This window comes from Dermatophagoides pteronyssinus, unplaced genomic scaffold, assembly GCF_027571235.1.
Source record: "Dermatophagoides pteronyssinus isolate colony J.1.1.1.1 unplaced genomic scaffold, Derpt_VIB-CSIC_2022.12 sq0001, whole genome shotgun sequence".
Classification (NCBI taxonomy): Eukaryota; Metazoa; Arthropoda; class Arachnida; order Sarcoptiformes; family Pyroglyphidae; genus Dermatophagoides; species Dermatophagoides pteronyssinus.
Window position 1 is genome coordinate 340,639 of NW_027461525.1, and position 20,562 is coordinate 361,200.

Here is a 20,562-nt window from a genome sequence, read left to right on the forward strand (position 1 = left end):
AAATTGAACACAGGAATTTAGAAAATTATAAACTTTTATTCAATTCGAAAAAAATCGAACCATTCTCAAGAATTATCGCAACATGAATACATTTTCGATACAAGTTTTTTTGTTGTTGTTGTTATTGATGAATAATTTCTTCATTGAAGGAAACAAGCAGATTATTTTCTGGATGAAACAAAAAACAATCAAACAAAACAAAAATAACAAAAAAAAGCAGTAAAAAAAATTATATATTCATGACGTTAATGAAATAAATTAATAACTGAAAAAAATGATTTAAGAGAGAAAAATATAGCAATAAAATTTGTTTTTTGTAAATACAGTTATTCATTCTATCATTTATATAGATTTCAAAAACAGAACAGATAATAAAAAACAAACAAAAATGACTATTTCGGCTGTGAAAGAAAAAAAAATTCAAACAAACAAACAAACAAACAAAATCGTGTCATGTTTCTTTCGTGATATTATTTGAAGAATGTGTTGATTTGCAAACAGTTTTCGATTATATTTATAATGGGTGCATTCAATAATTAATGAGATGAGATGAGAGATATGGTGAAATGAAAATTTTGAAGAAGAAAAAAATTCAATGAAAGAGAAACAACATATATTATAATGCACCGTTGATTTTGTTGAAAAGTGGATGAATTGAAAGTGAGTAATTTTTTTTTTGAATTTTATTTGATTGGTCGATAATAAAGTATCAGATCGCCACTGGATTTCCATATAAAATGTTTAACAGTTCTTAGATCCATATTTGGATCTAAAACTTGATCTTGACAAAGTAATTCGACACGTTCTTCCGCTGCAGTCGAACAATAATTTGCGGCAGCATCATTATCTTGTCCATTTTCTTTGACGGCTGTTTGCCCATTTTGATTCAAAGGACTATCCGAGGTAGTATTACCATTTGCAGCATGACATGAAGATGAATGTCTACTGCACATACTACCAGCACTACTAGAACTACTTGAACTTCGTGTACTACAAGTACTATTACAATGTTGATGATGATAATGATGATGGTGATGATGATGATGAGAATTATGGCCATGGGATTGATGGTGATTATGATTGGTGGTATGAGGATTACCTGTTGTCAATGATTTATTTCCATTCATTGCACCATTATTAGCTGATTGATAGGAAGGACCATTATTCGTAACTGGCGTTGAACAATTGCTGGAAGAACTATTGGTTGGACCAACTGTTGTATGTTGTTGTGATGACATTGAATTAACATTGCTTGAATGTTGATCAAACAATTCTCTACATATTTTTGTATAAACATGTTCAATCACTTTGCGAATCAGTAACATATCAATGGCACTAAAATGTTCTTTTTTCGAGTTTTTCAATTCCATCGATGGATGAGGATGTACAAAAAAAGATATTTTATTGAACGCAGGCCATTTACGTTCGACAACAATATTATTCACCCAAATAGGCACCATTTCTTGTAAATGTCCATTTTCATTATCTTGTTTTGCTTCACAGATTCTTATTCTCAATAGTGTTCGATGTTGCGAACCACCCGGACTACTATTCTCACTAATTATTAAAGGTGTATGTGGTGGTATCGAAAAATATCGATTAATCGGCCCTTGCAAATCGGGATGATGTCTTGAAGAATATGATCCACTAACATTGCCATTACTATGTGAATGATGTTTATGCGAATGTTGATCATTACCATTACACATGGAAGAATCACCATGAGAATCAATAGTTTTCGAAATATCATTATCAACTAGATGAGTATGACTTTGAGGCCAATATTCAAACAAAGCTTGAAGTACTAAACAACCAAGATTGATTTTAGCATCCTGTTGTGTCGATGATGATGATGATGAAGTATTGTTTGTTGTAACATTTCCAGTACTGGCTTGACTATCATTATCACTACTGCCAGTTCCGATGGTTTGAAGACCAAAATCACGAGCTGATACATAGGCGCTAAAACAATCTGGTTCTTCTAGGTGTATGGTCAACATACCCATTTTTAAATCAACCGAAAACCAATTTGGTACATAAACCATTCGGAAACGTCGTTTAATTTCAGCATCAAAATCTGTTTTTCCTAAATCTTCTACTTTTGATGCTTTAAGGACATCATATATGGCTACATTATCATCATTATCTTTGGTAATAATATAACGTCGATCATTAAGAATGTGATAGCTACGAATAGCAGGATTACCACGTATTATTAATTCTGGCCGCCGATTAAGTGGTTGTAATTGTAATGAATCATTACTTTTTTGTGATTCAGTAATCGATGATGATGTGGAAGAGATCGATGATGCATTCGATATTTTACGATGATTATTGCTAGATGAACCATTCATTATTGTTGTTGAAGATTGTGCTTGAGAAACGTTGACTAATTCATTCGTATATCTATTACAATCTGATGGTAAAGATGTTCTTTTATTACTGGTTAATGACCAGCATTTAATACAGGAATCAGTTGTAGCCACCCATATATAACGATGATCTGGCGGTGTTAGTAACAGTTTCAAAACGGAAGCATTCTCTTCACATATCACAGTTCGATTTTGAGGTTGACGAACATCAGTCATCATTACACGATGATCTTTACCACCCGAATAAACAGTATTGAATGTTTCATTGGCTTGTAATGTCCAAACACCTTCATCATGAACCAAAATGGTCGCTATACAACGTTGTTGGCCTAATGACCACAATCGAATAGATCCATCTGAACTGGCTGATAGGCACTGTGTACCATCACGACTAATAACCAATGATCGTACATTATCGGTATGACCACGTAATTTCATTATTTTATTTGATGTTCGTGTATCCCAAACACGAAGAACATTTTCGGTTGAACCAGAAACAATTATTGTACCAGCTGGATTTAATGCTAATGAATAGATTGAATCACGATTACCAGTAAACGATGTTGTCGTCACTGTATTATTTGATGTAGTTAATTGTGTTAAAGTGTTAACATCCCAAAGATAAATTGCTTTGTCTAGACCGGCCGATGCAACCTTTCGATGAGGAGAAAATAGAAATAAATAAATCAATCATTGAAAAAAAATCCAAAATCAATAAAAATTAATTAAACATACCAATTCTTTATCTTTAGCATAAGCTAATGCTTTAACATAATCACGATGTGTACGTAATGTAGACATACAAATACCTTTATGAGCATTCCAAACTTTAACAGTAGTATCTGAAGAAGCGGAAATTAAATTCCGTCCATCACAGCATAAAACAATATCATTAACCCAATCGGTATGATGTTCCATTGAGCATAGATAGTAATCATCTTGGTGATGATGTTGGTGATTATGATGAGCAGTATGAGATAATGATGATGATGATGATGATGAATAATTCATACCATTATTATTATTATTATTATTACCACAAACATTTGATAATGATGATTTTATTGGCTGTTGTTGCATATGGCTACCGGGTTGCATTAATGATTTTGTTTTTGGATTATAAACATTCCAAATACGTATTATTGAATCTCTACCAGCTGAATATAATCTTCCTAAATGCGGATCATATTGTAATGAATTTATACCGGAACGATGATAACGTTCTTGTTCCGAACGTATTACATATGATACGGTTTTTTTTCTTGCTTGATGGCTAGCCATCGTACGTTGATGTAATGAACTAGTCATTATTTTTTTCGTTTTGTTTTTATTTGATTAAAACAGCTTTTGAATTGCACTGAATGAAAATCATTTGATTTATTTGATTTAAGACATTATTATTTGAGCATTGCTTTTTATTCTACATTTTTCTACATAGTATGAAGTAATGATGATAAATGCTAAACGAAAACAAAGAAAAAGTTATTGTTATTCTGGTTTGAAACAAATATAAAAAGAATATTCTTACCACACGGCTGAATGGAATTCGACACTTTATAAACTTTATATAAAAAAAATTCAAACATTAATAAATAATTCGTATAGAGATTATTGCTTTCATTGCGAAATCAGTGGAGAAAAATGATAATAAATTTCTTTTCAAAGTTTTCAATTTATCAATGAATAACAAAAATGTTTTGAAACCAGCGAAAAAAATGAATGAAATTTGAAGACAGCGAACAAAAAAACAAAACAAAAACAAATTAGATCGCATCAAATATTTTGCTAATGTGATGATGATGATTATGTTGATTATGTGACTGATGATGACATAATATTTTTGTTTTGTTTAATTGAAATAAAATGTTGTTTTTGGAAAGTTTTAATCAATTAAAACCATGGTTATGTTGATTGATTGATTAATTGATTGATCAACATTCGATATCCGCAAACAAAATGATTTTTGTTTTTGTTTTCAATTCAATTCAATATAAACAGTTTGTCCAAATATGAAGTTGGTATTTTTTTTCTTCTGTATCTTGCTGTGATAATTATTTCCTATTTGAATTTGAATAAATAAACAAGATGTAAGCGATACTGAATGAATGTGATGTTATGCGATGTGCAAAGCTGAAGAATTACATCAAATCTTTTTTTCACCTATCAACAACAATCGACTGAACTTTTTTTTTTTCTTCAAATAACGTAATCATTCAAAAAAAACAAACCAACGCCAAAGACAAAAATGAGCAATTCATATTTCGAATTGAAAACAAAACAAAAAAAAAAACATTGAAGATTTAATCTTCAGACAAACTTGTGGAACAAATAATAAAAAAAAATCGAATGTTTTTGTTTTAGAAGAAAAAAAAATAAATCATGACACAATTGTGGAAAGGTGGAAAACATTTGACGGCAAGAAAAACAGAAAATGACAAATCTCGTTAGATAATATCTTGTTTACCACATACAAATAACAATAACATCATCATCATCATAATCAAAATAAAAAAAGACAGAATTATTGATATTGAGAAAATATTACAAAAAAAAAATTTATCATTTTTTTTTTGATGATTGAATTGGATGATAGCGAAAAAACCGAGAGAGAGAGAGAGAGAGAGAGAGAGAGAGAGAGAGAAACATTTAACAACGGATAGCACAGTTAGATAGGTAGTGGCACATTTTTAACAGGGGATACATTTTCCAAATGATCCAAAAATGGTAGTAGTAGTAGTAGTAGGATGTATCCTGGATTCAGAATCCATTGGTATCACAAGCTTGTGCTGCTAGTTTTTTTCGAATGTTTTTTTTTTCTCGATGAGGTTAATACACATTCAAATAAAAAAAAAAATTGAAAAATAGCGGCATCTATGAAAGTAAAATCAAATCAAAATTCTGCTGTTTCGGATTTTTTGAGCCGAGTGATTTCGACCACGAAAAGAAGTGGTTAAGAATACTCTATTCGGGACCATTCACTGAATGTGTGTGAAAAAAATGTTAACATTCGAATCCAAAAGATGGAGCATTCGATTTTTCATTTATTCGATTTTTTTGTTTGTTTCAAAATTTCAAAATTTCAAAAATGAAAAAATGAAAAAATAATAAATTTTATTGAATTTCAAAAATATTTTCTTATCAAATGATAGATTTTTGTGTGTGTATTTTGATGGGAGAAAAAATGAGAAATAAATTGTAATAGAAAATTTCGAGATCAATTGGATCATTATATAATGTGCGTGTTTTATATACAAAAAGAATAATAATAATTTTCGAAAAATAAATCTTTGTGTATCATCATCATCATTTGCAATATATATTAAATAAATGTACCGAAAAAAAATTTAAAGTTTTGTGTTGTGTTTTGTTGTTGATTTCAAAATCATTTCAATGATGATAATTGATTCTGTAAACTAACAATAATGGTATCTTTTTTCTCTAATTTTAATTCTGCTTCAATTAATTTTAATTTTAATTGACGATTTTCATGTTCCAGAAAACTAGCACGTATAGCAATTTCATCTTCTTTCGCCCGACGTAAATCTCTTGAACGTTTAGCTGCTTCATTATTTTTACGACGACGTTCCCAATATGCTTCATCTTTTAGATTTTCCGGTAATGGCCGAGCACGTTTTCTACCCGATGATGATGATGTTGATAGTGATGGTGATGCTGCTGTTGAAATAGTGGTAGAATTTGGAACATTTATCATCGGCATGACAAGTGATTGATGATTATGATGACTATTCGTTGATGTTGTTTCATTTATTGCCTGATTTATTGAACTTTGATCATGATCAATCATACCATTTAAACATAATGAACTATTTGAACTATTATCATCCGATGTAATATCAATGGATTTGGATGATGAATTTGATGATGTATTATGTGATTTACGATTCGATGTTGATTTTCGTTGTTCCAATGAAGAAGAAGATGTTTGTCTTTGTTTTGACATTGATAACATTTGTGAACGAAACATTAAATATGCTTGATCTGAACCAAGTAATGAATCAGTTGCTGAATTTTCCAATGGAAATGATGATGATGATGCAGCCGTTGTTGTTGTTGTTGTTGATGATGGTGAATGTTTTTGTGATAATAATGGTAAATCTTTATTATTATATAATGCTTTGAATGGACGGGTATATTTTGTTGTTGTTGTTGACGGTGTTGAGGTAGATGGATTATCAATTAATGTTGATAAGGTTGATTCATTTTTAATACGATGACCATGATGATGATGATCATCAAGGATTAATGATTCTGATGATAATGTTGTGGTTGGAGCTGTGGTCAACAACAGGCCATGGCCAAGTCCATCAGATATCAAATTCTTCGATTGTTGATGATTAAGATGTTGATGAGAATGGAAAAGATTTTTTGGTGATAATAAATTCGTTGTTGAATGAATCGATTTTATTGGTGATAATATTTGATGATGGTGATGACCATTCTGCTGACCATTCTGCTGACCATTAACTTTTGTCAATAGATTTAATAGCTGTAAAGCTTTTGAATTTGATTCCGAATCATTTGATGGTAATGATATTTGTGAATTTTGTTGTTGTTGACAATTTATTTTAGCCAATTGTAATATTGTTTCATTTAAAACTTGTTGTTGTTGTTGAGAATAATCTTTTGTTGTTGTTGTTGTTGGATTGATTGTAGTAGTCATTTGTTGTAAAAGTTTTCCAAAAATTGATTCCTGTTGTTGTTGTTGCTGTTGTTGATTGACTAATGATGGAATCGATGATTGAATATCTGGATGAAACATATTATTGTTGTTGTTGTTGTTGATGGCTGTTGTTGTTGTTGTTAATCCGGAATTTAATTTCGATAATGGTGATTGTAATTGATTAATTCGATGTTCAGGTGGTGATGGTGATGGTGTTGTAAAGCAATGATGTTCAGATTGTTGCTGCTGTTGTTGATGATGATGGCGTTTCGAAAATTTTGGATGAACTTTTTTATTTGATTTTGATGATAATAATGGTTCTGGCTGCTGCTGAGGTATTTTACATATTTCATCATCATTAAATGATGATTGTTTTGATGAAAAATCTAATGGTTTTTCATCATCATCATTAACATCATTATCATTATTATTGTCTAACATTGTCATCATCATCATTATTGGTTTTGGACTTGATTCATTTGGTGGTGATGATTGTGGTGAATGATAAATAGTCGATGTTGATGTTTTTTGTGATGATGATGTTGTTGATGAAAATGTTCCATTTTGTTGTTGCTGTTGATGATATGGATTATAATGCGGATGATGATGATTGGTAATGATCGATGTTCCAGCTGAAGAACTCATCTTTTGTTTTGTTTTTTAATGGAAAAAATATTCGAATGAAATATGTCTTTTTTCTGTAAATAATCAATGATGTTGATTAGATGATAATGTTATTCAAATAAATAAATAAATAAAAGCAAAGCGATGAAAAAAAACAAGTTTGTCGCAATCAATGAATGATGACCTATCGTGATTAGAATTTGAATGACATTCGAACATTGGTCAATTGCATTATGATTATATATACGAATGAAGACAAACAGAACATATATAATGTTTCTTACATATCGAATCTTTAACCTGAACTATGGTCATGATGGTCAACTGAATGATGATCATAGTCCTCGACAAACTATGATGTATGGCCACTTGGACACTGGTGAAGGGGGGGAAAGAATGAATAAAGGGATCACATACACACACATAAACACATACCGTTAAAATAAACCACACCACCACCACCACCACCACCACTACACTTTTTATCATCAAAATTAATGATGAACCAGAAGAAGAAGAAAAACAAAAACTGAATTGGGTGAAAAAAAACACAGAAGGGGAAAAAAATGCGCTTGTTGTTGATGAAATGAATGAAAAGAGTGCGCAACAATCCAAAATCGATCTATTTTTAGTAACTAAGTTAGTGTGTATAAATAGGGATCAAAGAGTAAATTGTTATTATATGAAAAAAGAAGAAGAAGACAAGATGTGTGAAAATAGTCGCAGTGGTGGTGGTAGTGGTCCATATCTATGCACCGCCCATTTTTTCTGGCTGACGATCAACTTGATTGGTTGATTTGGTTCTAGGTTGGTCAATTTATATAGCTGTATGCATGAATAATAGTGAAAAAAAACATTCGAAAAGAATTTTTTGGAAAAATCTTTCAGGAAAAAAAAGTTACAAATTTTTGTAAAAATCTATTCTTTTAATTACAAAAAAATTAATAAAATTCTAATTTTTTTCAAAAGAATCATGTGGTCAAGGGAGCCAGACTGTCCGGCGAAAGAGTAAAAAAGCGAATCAAATTTTCAACCAATATCGATCACTTGATAATCGATGATAAAATGGGGAAGAATCAACCACAATGATATAAATCATCAATGCAATTTCAAATAAAACATTGTATTCGCGATATTAACAAACCAAAAAATTGAAAATTTTTGACTTTGGCGGCTCGCGTGCTTATGGTTTTTGTACAGTTGTTGTTGTTTTGTTTTTTGTATTCATTCGATTGATATGTGAGAGAGAGAGAAAGACAACAATACTCAAGTCATCGTCGTAGTCGTTGTCGGCAAACCAAAGAAACAATCCAAAGAAACTTTTGGTCGACGACAACAAGACTGGATAACACACAACTGAACCAAACAGCCAAACAAATGATAAACATGACAGCAATTTTTTTTTCTCTCCAAAAATAATTTGATTTTTTCATTTTTGTAAACCAAAAAGAAAAGAAAAGAAAATCAATTTCAAATCATGCAGTTTGGAACCAATCAGTGATTAATTAACTTTCATTTATTCATCATCGATCGATCGATCGAACGATCGATTACAATCGGTGGTACACAATCGATTATCGACATTTTTTTTCGTCCATTGTTTCTCTCTCTGGCCATTACATAGACATGGCACCGAAACAAAACAAAACAAAATCAGATCATATCTTTTTTTCTGCTTGAACAAAATGGAAAGTGATCCATCAAAAATGCAGAAAATTTCATTATTTAAGTATTCAAAAGGTTTGGCTCAATAATGAAAAACTTGAAAAAGTTTGAAAATTCTTTTGTTGATTCAATTGAAATTCCTGAATTATAATTATAGGTTTTCATCGATACGAAAACAAGAAAATATAGATCATCATTCTGATAACAAAGAAAATTAATTAACTTTACCTTTTGTAATTTTTTAAATGGTGTGCTTAATCTTCGTTTTTTTATAAATTACCCATTTGTAAAAAAATGTTTGTAATTACAAAAGTTGGATAAAAAAAACACAATCATTTGGATGCTGTTGACCGATTCAAACGATGACCACTCGTTTTGATGATAAACTAACGAAAAATCATATCTAATCAAAATCACAACTAAACTAAACTAAACTAAAACGGATACGGCGACAACCGACCAAAAATCAAAAGTCCAAACAAAACTTTGTAAAATTCAATGACCTTTTTGGGGGGAAAATTTTTTTTTCATTTTTTTCCAATATAATCAATATGCGCACATTGACAACAAGATTGTGTCACTAATTATCAACAGACAGAAAAAAAAAATTTTCTCGCTGTCGTCAACGGCCAAATAAAGCCCAAAGGATTTTCTCACACAAACACAGTAACGATTATCATCAATGATGATCATTGGTCAAATATGGAAAACAAAACAAAACAGAAATCATAATCACAACGTACCACAATAAATGTCGTTGACCTAATGTACTTTTCTTTATTTCGATTCTTTTCTGGACAAAAATGTTTTTTTTTTTTTTGGTGCTTGAAAGAATATCTGCAGAATATTTTTTCAATTTCATTATCGGATAGCTAAAAAAACGAAAATGTTCAGGTTCTTGAACTTAACCAATGGTTAGTTTGATGGGAGATTTTTGTTTGTTATCAGCGAAAAAAATATGACAAGTGAACAAAAAAAAATCATAACTTTTAAGTAATCTCTTTACAAGATTTTTTTGGGATATCAAAAATCGTGGTGCGTATGTCGTGGTCGCGTAATAATACCAGTAACTGAATTATAAGAAAAATATATATTTTATTATGCAAAGATTTGACCACTATGTGCTTTGACCACTGTGTTTTCAAGGACAACTGAATAAAATTATGGAACCATGTGGTCAACAGCAGAAAAAATATTGAAAAAAATATGGACATATTATTATTATTTATCGAAGGAAAATTATCTTTCTCTCTCTCTGGGGCCAATGTCCTTATCAAGTTTGGTTGGACAACAACATTTAGCTAAAGATATTTTAGCTAATAAGATTTGTTTTCACTTCAAAAAGAAAGAAAATCTCTAAAGAGTTACATCAAATTCAAAAAAAAAACATATAATTATCGATCCAAAGTTTGAATGATGAATTTTGCTTTTGGTCAAGGAAAAGAGAAATTCGTTCAAAGTGATAATTTTTTCTTTCGCTCAAACATTGCATTTTTCCAGAAAAAATACAGGGAAAACATCCTGAAAAAAATACCTGCATGATTGACCAAAGGAAAAAAACTTTTTGAGTAATCATTGGGTAACAAACAAACCAATGTTTTGCCTATAATTTTTGTTCATCATCAAAATAAATAACCCCGATAGTAATTATTACTCCTCCCAAAGTGATGATGATGATGATTGTGAGAACTGACAAAAAAAATTACAAAAAAAATCTCAAATAAACACTATTATCCATTATAGTTATTTTAGTTCACAAACAGCAATTATAGTCAGAAAAAAAACTATATTTGAATGAACCGAAAAAACTAGAGCAATAAAAATTTTTATTGCTCTAGTTTTTCGGTTCTAAATAGCCCTCATTCGTAACGCGTAACGTAATAAATAACCCAGTGTAGCCAAACTGATGTTTTATAGTTACTTTATCTAACACATTTGTATTGCATAACATTTTTGCACTGAAATGTGATTGGCTACAAACATTCAACCAATCAAAATGGACGATTTATCAATTCCAGATTCAAACATCATGGATTATAGTTGTTGTTGAATAATACTGTTGATGACGTAACTTTTGGCTCCACCTTTTTTTCAATGCATCAATCCGGATTGGCTTCAAATTGATGATGATGATAATGGGCAGGCAGATGTTAAATATGTTTGTGTGTATTTGTGGTGTCTATATAGCCGACTAAATTATTAATTTTTTTTTTTTTTTGGTTAATTTTAGCTGTTGAAAAGAGAAAGTTTATTTCATCTGCAAAATGATTTTAGCAAAAAAAGAATGAAAAATGTTCAAAAGTGCAAATTAAAAAATTCCTATTTTTGAAATTCTACAAAAACTTTGAAACAAAACAAAACAAAATGAACATTGTCTATTTACACTCAAACATAATGTTTTTTTCAAATTAATAAAACTTTGAAAAATGGAGCAGAAAAAAATCTTCTTTCTTATCTTATCTTGAAGAACAGCAAACACTATCAACCAACCGACCAACCAACCTACCACGCCTATTAATTGTATTGTCAGTTGATTGTGGAAAAATAATGAAATAAGATTTACATTTATCATCATCATCATCTTGGACTATTTTGACTATGACATGTGCTTAAATTCATTTCTTCGTCGTCGTCGTCGTTATGAACGAGTTATCATCATCGTGCATGACCACTGTGTGTGTGTGTGTGTGTATGATGGTGGTCAGTGGTGATGATAATAATCATCATTCCATAATTAGCTTTAGAAAAGCAAAAAAAGTCAGTTTGTCTCAACCAATCTCTCTCGCTCTCTCTTATCACACAAGACACATCATCAATTCAACTTATTCAATCCACTCCTTAACCCCTCGGATACCCTACTGTGTGAAATTATTTGATGATGATTTGCAGAAAGAAAACTGGACCGGACAGTCAAAAAAACAACAACAAATTCTCTGGGTTTTTCAAAAATGGAACATTTTTTTTGTTTTTGTTTGATTTTTTGGCTGGGTTTCGGGTGGGAAAAAAACTAATTTAACCAGATTCGAATGAATGACAGGTTCAGAAAAACAAAAACAAAACGAAGGAATTTTTGTTTCAATCGAGATTTTCTGAAGTAAACAACAACAAACAAACAAACAAGAAGTTAGAGAATTTTGTTTTCGGGAATCATAAACAGAATGAAATTTGAACCATAAATTTCGGTAGAATTTTTGTTTTTTTTTCACCAAAAAAATCTTATACAATTCTTGGGAAAAAATCCGAAGAAATTCACAAAGTCCATATGTGTGAAATGTTTTGTTTTGTTTTGTTTACAATTTTACCAAAATAATCAACGATAATCATAATAAAAATTAATTTCAACCAAAAAATATCAATCAATTCAATTTTGACCTTGAAAAATGTTTTCATTTTCACCATTGACCATCGATGACCTTCAATCATTATGAAATTGTATCGGGTACGAATATTTACAAAGAAAAACCAAACTAAAGTAAAGCAATCATTCATATCAATGTCGGTCGATGATGATAAAACACTATGAAATTTCCATAAACTTTCACTTGAAAAATTCATTCAATTTCGTGTTTTTCTCGGATTGTGCAATATAACCTAACCTAGCCTAATCAAACAACTGAACCTAGCCCAGTCGTCCATTGTGTTAAGCAAAAATATCATAAAAAACGTTGCTGGTCAACGATTTTTTTTATGTTGATCAAACAAAACTAGAGCTAAAAATGGAATCAATTAAAAAAATGAAAAGGGTAAATTTACCCTTTCTTTTTTTGGCCAAAAAAAACGACATTATTCACATGTCCATCATCATCATCGTTTTCGTCATTTGAAATGTGCTGTGTCGACACAAAACAAAAAAAAAAAAAAAAAGAAACCAGGAAAAAAAATTGAAATGAAATCAACCAATATGAATAACTTCGACAACGAGAGAATTACTGGTCAAAAAAACTACAATTTCCCTACGGCGCTTAAATTCAGATAACTAACCCAAAAATAGCATTTTTCTCATTCGGCTGGCTAGTTTTAGTTTTGGTTGTTCTTTAACCCTTTTTCATACACCGCTGATTGTTTGTTTGTCAATGCAACACACGCAATAACGATTGTGTGTTTGATAACAAATAAACCTGAACTAAACTAAAAAATTATATAAACGACAACAAAGAAAAAATTACCTAAAAATAGTTCACTTTGGTTTTTTTATTATTATTCAAAAATGTAACGATTGTGAAAAGTTTTTTGCGCGTTTTTTGTTCAAATCTTTAGTCGCCAATTCGATGATTCAATATTGAAAAGAAAAGAAAGGAAAAATTTCTGAATTGAAACGAAAATCACGCAATACGAGAAAAAAAATAAAGTTTGCTATAAGGCAGCTGCTTGATTGCTTTTTGCCTGTGTGTTACATATTATATAGAAAAGATGAAGTGAATGACAAGAAAAATATTATCCTATAATGGTGTGTGGGGTTAATTCGCGATTCAAACCAGAGAAAAAATTTTCAAGTGGATCGAGAGAAAGAGAACAAAAAAACCATGTTTTAATCGATAATGTAATGGTCATTTCATTCGATCAAAAACGGTTCAACAAAAGCGGTTATTCAATGTATGAAAAATAACACAAAAGTTCATTTCTGAGGGAGGTTTTTTGAAAAAAATAAAATCTCGCGAACAATCGATCCATCGAGAAGAAGTATAGAATCCCTAATGCATTAACACTGCTGCTGCTGTCAATCAATCCCAAAAAAAAATTATGAAATGGATCGACGAATGAATGATGCATATAGGTTTCGACAATCGAAATTTTTGAATTGAAACTTTTTAAAACAACATTGTCGGTTGGTTGGATGGTTGCAGATGCACATGATGACCACACAGATGATGAAAACTTTCACTTTTTTTGCTTGTGTAAAAAGCTTTTATTTACATTTGAAAAAAAAGGGATTTAAAATCCAATAACATGTATGGTTCGATTATTTTTCAGAAAAAAGAAAAATTTTTGGATTCAAAATTGAATGATGATGATTCAAGCAGAAAACAAAACAAAACCCAAAAAAAAGAACAACATTTTTTTTCCCAAAATAAACTAAAGTAAAAGTGTCCAATTCTGTGTTAATTCGTTTTCGCTTTCTTTGTTTGTTTGGATTTGAAAATTAAATGAACTCTGGGTAGATCATTTTAGACATTTAACACACACACACACACACACAATACCGAAAAAAAAGGGATAAATATAGAAAGTGAAATTGAAATTGAAAAATTTTATTTTTTTTGATGTAAATTGGACGAGGCCATTAATAATAAATAATAATACTGTTTTCGGATTTGTTGAAATGTTTTTCATTTGTTGTTGTTGTTGTTGTTAAAGCTTGAAAGACAACAACAACAACAACAGCCAAATGGAAAAATTATCATTATTTTGACAACAATAGATGCTGTTCTGTTCTGTTGTTGTTGTTGTTATTGTTGCCCCTAAAAATAGAAACAATCCACCCACATACTTTATTTATATAAATATAGAAAAGCGAACTTGAACTTGAATTCAAATCATGACAATGATGTTAATGATGTTACCGAGGATTGACCGTTTGAAGTTTCATTCAAACAATGATGTTGATTATTGTTGTTGTCCAGTGTTTGTTTGAGAATATAATTTACAGAATTTGATCAACCGAAAACTTTTTATAAAAATTCTCAATTTGACATCATCATCTGTGTCTGCAGCACCATTGTCGGTGGATTTTCTGAAACAGAATCCAGAATTGTCAAAAATTGAATCACGTTTTTTTTGATAGATTCCGGTAGCTAAATGCTATTGTGTTTTGGTTTTTTGCTACTTTTTTCATTTTTTTCATTTTTCCCACTGAAGGGTTAAAGATAAATCAAATCACTTACGAAAATACATAGATTTGTTTGACCAGCATTACAAATTCATCATCAAATTTTATTAAGCGTGCAAGCACGTGTTTGCAATCTCTTTCTTTCTATAGAGATTTATGGAAAACAAAAAATTTCTTCTAAAGAAAAGATTTGATAAATGCGCGTGCATTGAACATAATTGTTGTTTGTTCGTTTTTCGTTATTGTTCATCATAATTCAATGGATGGGATTGAAAATTTTCAAAAGAAAAATGAAATTTTTTTTTTCTTCCGAAAGGATTCAAAATTAAGGAAAAAACTTTTGATTTTAACACCCACACCACATTGTCGTTTGTTTTTTTTTTTTTTTTGCTGTTCGGTTCCACAATTAAAGCTCGTAAATCATATTTCAATTTCAATTTTTTTTTTCAATTGTTCCATCCATTCTTGGTGACATTTCAGTCGATTGAAATGAATGAAATGGCAAAAAAAAAAACAAAGGTGAAGACAAACAGACTTGGTGAATGTAGAGAAAAAAATTTCATTCAAAAGTTTGTTTGTTTTGTTTGTTCAATTCAATCGAGCAGAAAATAAAATATGGTGCAAACAACAACAACAACAACAAAAATAATTTAAAATTCATAAAAGTATTCAAAGAAGAAGAAAAATAAATCATTTTTCACACTTACTATGTGTGTAAAAATACGTGTGACTTGTGCAAAAAAATATGAATAATTTTCATATTCATTTTTCATCAAAAAGAAGTTGTAAGAAACAATAGGATTTTTCTTCTTGGATTTTCTTTCGAAAAACCCTTTCTTTTTTTCTACACATTAAAGGTGACATAAGGTTTTTCGGTGGATCACAATTCGATCCAAGAGTAAAAAAAAACGGAACAAATTAAATCTGAAATCCACAATGGTGAAATAGCTGAATCCTAAGGCTACCAAAACATATGTGTTGTTGTTGTTGTTGTTAACCCTTTTTTCTCCCATTTTCTTCAATTCCCTTCAACGAAAATATGATATTCAATATTTGATCATCATCATCATCATCAGTCATAATCGTCATTCATTATTATGCATGTGTTTTTTTCACTTATGAAATCACAAGAAAAAAACGAAAAAACTCTTTCATGCAACCGGTAATATTGAATATTTTTTTTCGGTTTTTCGTTTGTTTTGTTTTGAATTGATTTGAACAAGACAATGGAAAAAATCTTTCTTCTTCTGATTTTTATACAAACACATCTGGCTCGCGTGCACCAAACATTATGAATAATGTGAACATATATAGTGAGTGAGAGTGGTCATCAGTCATCATCAACATCGTTTATTGTTATAGAAAAATTTGGTGACCTTGAGGTCAAACGTTGGTTTTGTCCAGTTGAATGAACCGAACAACAACAGCCAAAAAAAATTGAATAAAAATCATACATAATACTGACAAACACACAAATAAGCAAACACAATTATGATTTTAAAAATTATGATGATGATGATGATGATGAAATGGTCAAAAATAGATTCTATTCGATATATCAATATATAGGCCTTTCACTTTCATCATCAGGATTTCATTTTTATTCAAAAAACAAACAAAAAAGCTACGTAGATGCATGACCTTGAAAAAAAGAGTATCCAGGAAATCATCATATGAATAAATGATATATAACCCCTTTGATAACAAACAAAAAACAAACAGCTAAAAAAAGTAAAGCATGTTGACCATTGATATATTTCACACACAAAACACACACGTAAAACACACATTTATAAATTGATTGATTGGATGGATGTTTTATTTATTTTAGTTTAGAATAGCAGCCAATGGTAAAAGCTACTGGTCATTGTTATGTTTTTTTCTCGTCCAAATTTTGTAGATTTTTCCGTTTATAGCAGCCAACAGAAAACAAAAACGAAACCAAATAAATCAATTATCAATTGGATGGAAAGTGAAAAGGGGGAAAAACAAAAAAGATTATTTTTAGGCGACAAAATCCTTTTGCCATGGATAATATTTGATGATGACGCGTGCCAAGCGTTGTTGTTATGTGTTTCACATTTTTGTCAATTGATTTTAGTGTTCGATCAAATCGATTGTACAAAACGTGTATGGCATACATAGATAAAAAAGGGTTAAAAGCGTATCGAATTTTTTTTTCGCGCTGCGAAAAAAATAGGATACACCTACTCAATCAATATCATCATCATCAACTGGTTTGCTGTGTAAATCAAATTTGGAAATTGGAAATAGTTTCCATAAAAAAAACAAAAATCCCAACTTTAACGTTATAAGATTTCTCAGAAAGTTTCTTTGTTTTCTATCATCCATCCTTTTTCAAGGACATCATTGATGATGATTATGATCGACATTGACGTTTTCGTAATGTTACCCAAAAAAAAATGTAATCATCGTTATCTTCGTCTTGCATATTCTTCTTGATCGTTTCGATAATATCGATCTCACAGCACGAACTTATTTGTATTTGATTGTCGACCATATCAACAATTCAAGATTCAATTTCCACACACTCTCGCTTTGAAATAGAAAAAGTGACCACTCTACATTGACCACCATCAACCAACCGACTAACTGACCAATCACAAATGACCAATACAGTGAAATATAAAAAAAATAACTGACAAAATAGTTCAATGTCAATGTCAATGTCAAGGTCGTCGTCATTGCGAAAAGGTCATGGTATTTTTTTTAAAGCTGTCATGCAACATTCACACAATATTTTCACTTTGAAAAAAAACTTTGGGAAATTTTTTTTTTCTTAGATAAAAAAATTCTTTACCCAAACTGGAAAAAGAATTGTGGAATTTTGTTGTTGCTGAAAAAATGACTGGCGTCATTAACCCCAAAATGATTTATTACAATTACAACGGTTGTTCCGTTAAAAAAAATAATAAGATTTTGATGTCAAGATTGTAGTTAGTTCTGGTAGTTCTTTGATTTGATTTGATTGCCAAAATTGACCAAAAAAACTAGAAAAAATCCTGTTATGAAAAAATCAAAGATTATCGCTGAAAGATAAGATAATTTTTAATCAAAAAAAAAAACCAAAATCTTTCTGTCAAGTGTGAGTGGGTGTTAAGTTTGTGAATTTTTTTTCTAAATTTTCTCATTGTCAAATGAGATATCACATCATAATCGAATGGCCGGGATATTTTTTTTCGTTCGTTCGTTGGTAGTTGGGGGTTAATGTAATTTTAATGAAGTATCAAGTGGTCAAAGTGCGTGTTTGTAGATGAAGATGGAGAAAAAAACCATTGCAAGAAAAAGCAATCAAGCAAAGAAAACAACCTTTTTTCTCACTGAACAAAATAAATGAACAAAGTTCCGGAAAAACCTGGGTTATGTGAATGTAAATGTGCGAACCGTTAACCGATATTTTTTCATTTCTCTGGATATAAATCAAACATAGAGAAACTCAATGAAGAAATTCAATCAAGCATAGCCATAGCCATCTTAGGGTTCTTTTCTGAGTAGGCAAAATGCAATTTCTTATTTTTTTCAAAAAACACGTATTTTCAATCCTTTCATATGGCCATTTGTGGTTGAATATGAATGAATGACCTTTTCTTTCATTCTTTTTTCCTTTGTGGATTTACAAATTGAGATTTTTTTTCTCAATTGAAACCACTGAACACCAAACAAATCAAACCGATTTATATGATTTATTGCACCATGTAATCATCATGTAAAGACGAATAATGAAAAATTGAGAAAATCAAATCAATAACAACAAATGAAAAATCGATGACTAATCAATAAATATAAAAAATTAATTGAAATACAGACGAAATGAAAGAGTTGATTGTTGACTGAAATCAAGCAAAACTTTCTAAATTTAGATCGAGGTTTTTCTCGTATGGAAAAAAAAGTGCCTAAAGGAGATAATAAATAAATACCGGAAATATCGAACGACATACCGTTAATTAAGAGAACGGAAAAAAGTAAATTTTAAACGTTTTTTAGTTTGGTTTGTTTGGTTTATTATAGTTTTTGAAAATTGAGATTTCAATTTCAGATCGACAAACTGTGATGGTGCACTATTTGTACCACCTTGATAATGAAGACTTTCGTGAAGAGAAAAAAAGCTATTTTTCACTATAAGTAATCATCATCATCATCAAAGGTAATCGAATCAAGCACTACTCATTTTAAAGGTATAGGTAAGTTCAGGTAAGAAAAAAGAGAGTTTGAAGGAAAGAAAATAACCGTTATTTTACCAGGCAGGCAATAAAAATGTCATTGACAATTTGGCTGTAATTTGTATATTGGGTATTTGGTAGAAAATGCTTATATGAACAAAATGATCAATTCTTGGAAGAATACGAAAATAAAATAAAATCATCATCATCATTATCAACTGGAAAAAACACTAATAAAGTACAGTGAGTAAACTTACCCGATATTTTTTTTTTCGTTGGTGGTTATAATTTTCTGTATTTTAATTCAATATCTTTGGATGATTATTATTTACCGAAGAATGTTTGATAGATCGTAAAGAAATGAAATAATAAACAGAACAGAACAGAAAAACAAAAATTAAATTAGTTATTTTGTTTCTGCAATCAACACCGGTAAAGAAATTTTGGATGAAAAATGGAAAAACGAAAAAACGAAATTTTGTTTTTGAAAAATTTCAGCTTCGTTGTTGGTTGCTGTTCAAATGTGATTTATGTATGGCGAAAAATTGAATAATAAATATTATGTATTGATGATGACAAACAAATGACAAAATATTTCATTTCATTTTTTGGATGATGATCACGCAAATTGCGTTTTGTGTCATCGTTGAATCGTTTTTTCTCCTTTCATTTTCTGTCATTGGCTATTATTTGCATGCGTTATCAATTTTGTTTTGTTTTGTTTTTTTGATTTGATTTTTGATTTTTTGTGTGTTATCACATCATTCATAACCATATAATTATTACCACTATCATCATTTTTTTAGGGCTAATATAATCATCATCATCAGTCATGATGATTGTATGATTCGAATTTGAGTTGACCATTACCATCGTGATACGGTGATGATGATGATGATGATGTGTGAAACCAAACACATCTGTTATTGTTGTTGTTGGAAATTTTTTTTCAAAAAAATAAATATTTTTTTGATTGATCCCTGTCCAAATATTTTTTTTTTTTTTTTTTGGTCCAAAAAAATATTGAACAAATTTTTTTTAATATTAAAGAAAATATTTATTCAAATATGCATAACCCTTTTGCTGCTTTTGACATTTGTCAAAATATTTGTCAAAGAAAAGAAAAGAAAATTGATTCTTTTCTTGTACCAATATATTTCTTGATGATGACAAATGTCAAATGTCAAAAAAAAAAATTGTCAATCACCGGAT

General features: G+C 30.0%; 2 protein-coding genes across 3 annotated transcripts; both read right to left on the reverse strand.

Moving 5' to 3' along the window:
• Positions 1 to 16: 16 nt before the first annotated feature.
• LOC113796469 (WD repeat-containing protein 48) lies at positions 17 to 4,528 on the reverse strand. Its single transcript, XM_075823640.1, has 3 exons — positions 3,901 to 4,528; positions 3,108 to 3,832; positions 17 to 3,026 (listed from the first exon to the last, which is right to left on the reverse strand). The coding sequence occupies exons 2-3, from the start codon at positions 3,678 to 3,680 to the stop codon at positions 684 to 686; spliced, it is 2,916 nt and encodes a 971-aa protein (XP_075679755.1). The 5' UTR covers positions 3,681 to 3,832; positions 3,901 to 4,528; the 3' UTR covers positions 17 to 683.
• Positions 4,529 to 5,462: 934 nt separating this feature from the next.
• Positions 5,463 to 20,077, reverse strand: LOC113796478 (uncharacterized). Of its 2 annotated transcripts, none has more exons than XM_075825264.1 (2): positions 19,608 to 20,077; positions 5,463 to 7,751 (listed from the first exon to the last, which is right to left on the reverse strand). In XM_075825264.1, exon 2 carries the CDS (start codon positions 7,696 to 7,698, stop codon positions 5,755 to 5,757), a length of 1,944 nt encoding a protein of 647 aa, XP_075681379.1. In that variant the 5' UTR covers positions 7,699 to 7,751; positions 19,608 to 20,077; the 3' UTR covers positions 5,463 to 5,754. The 2 variants fall into 2 exon arrangements, with proteins under 2 accessions (XP_075681379.1, XP_075681378.1); XM_075825263.1 differs by lacking the exon at positions 19,608 to 20,077 and adding an exon at positions 7,962 to 8,093.
• Positions 20,078 to 20,562: the final 485 nt, after the last annotated feature.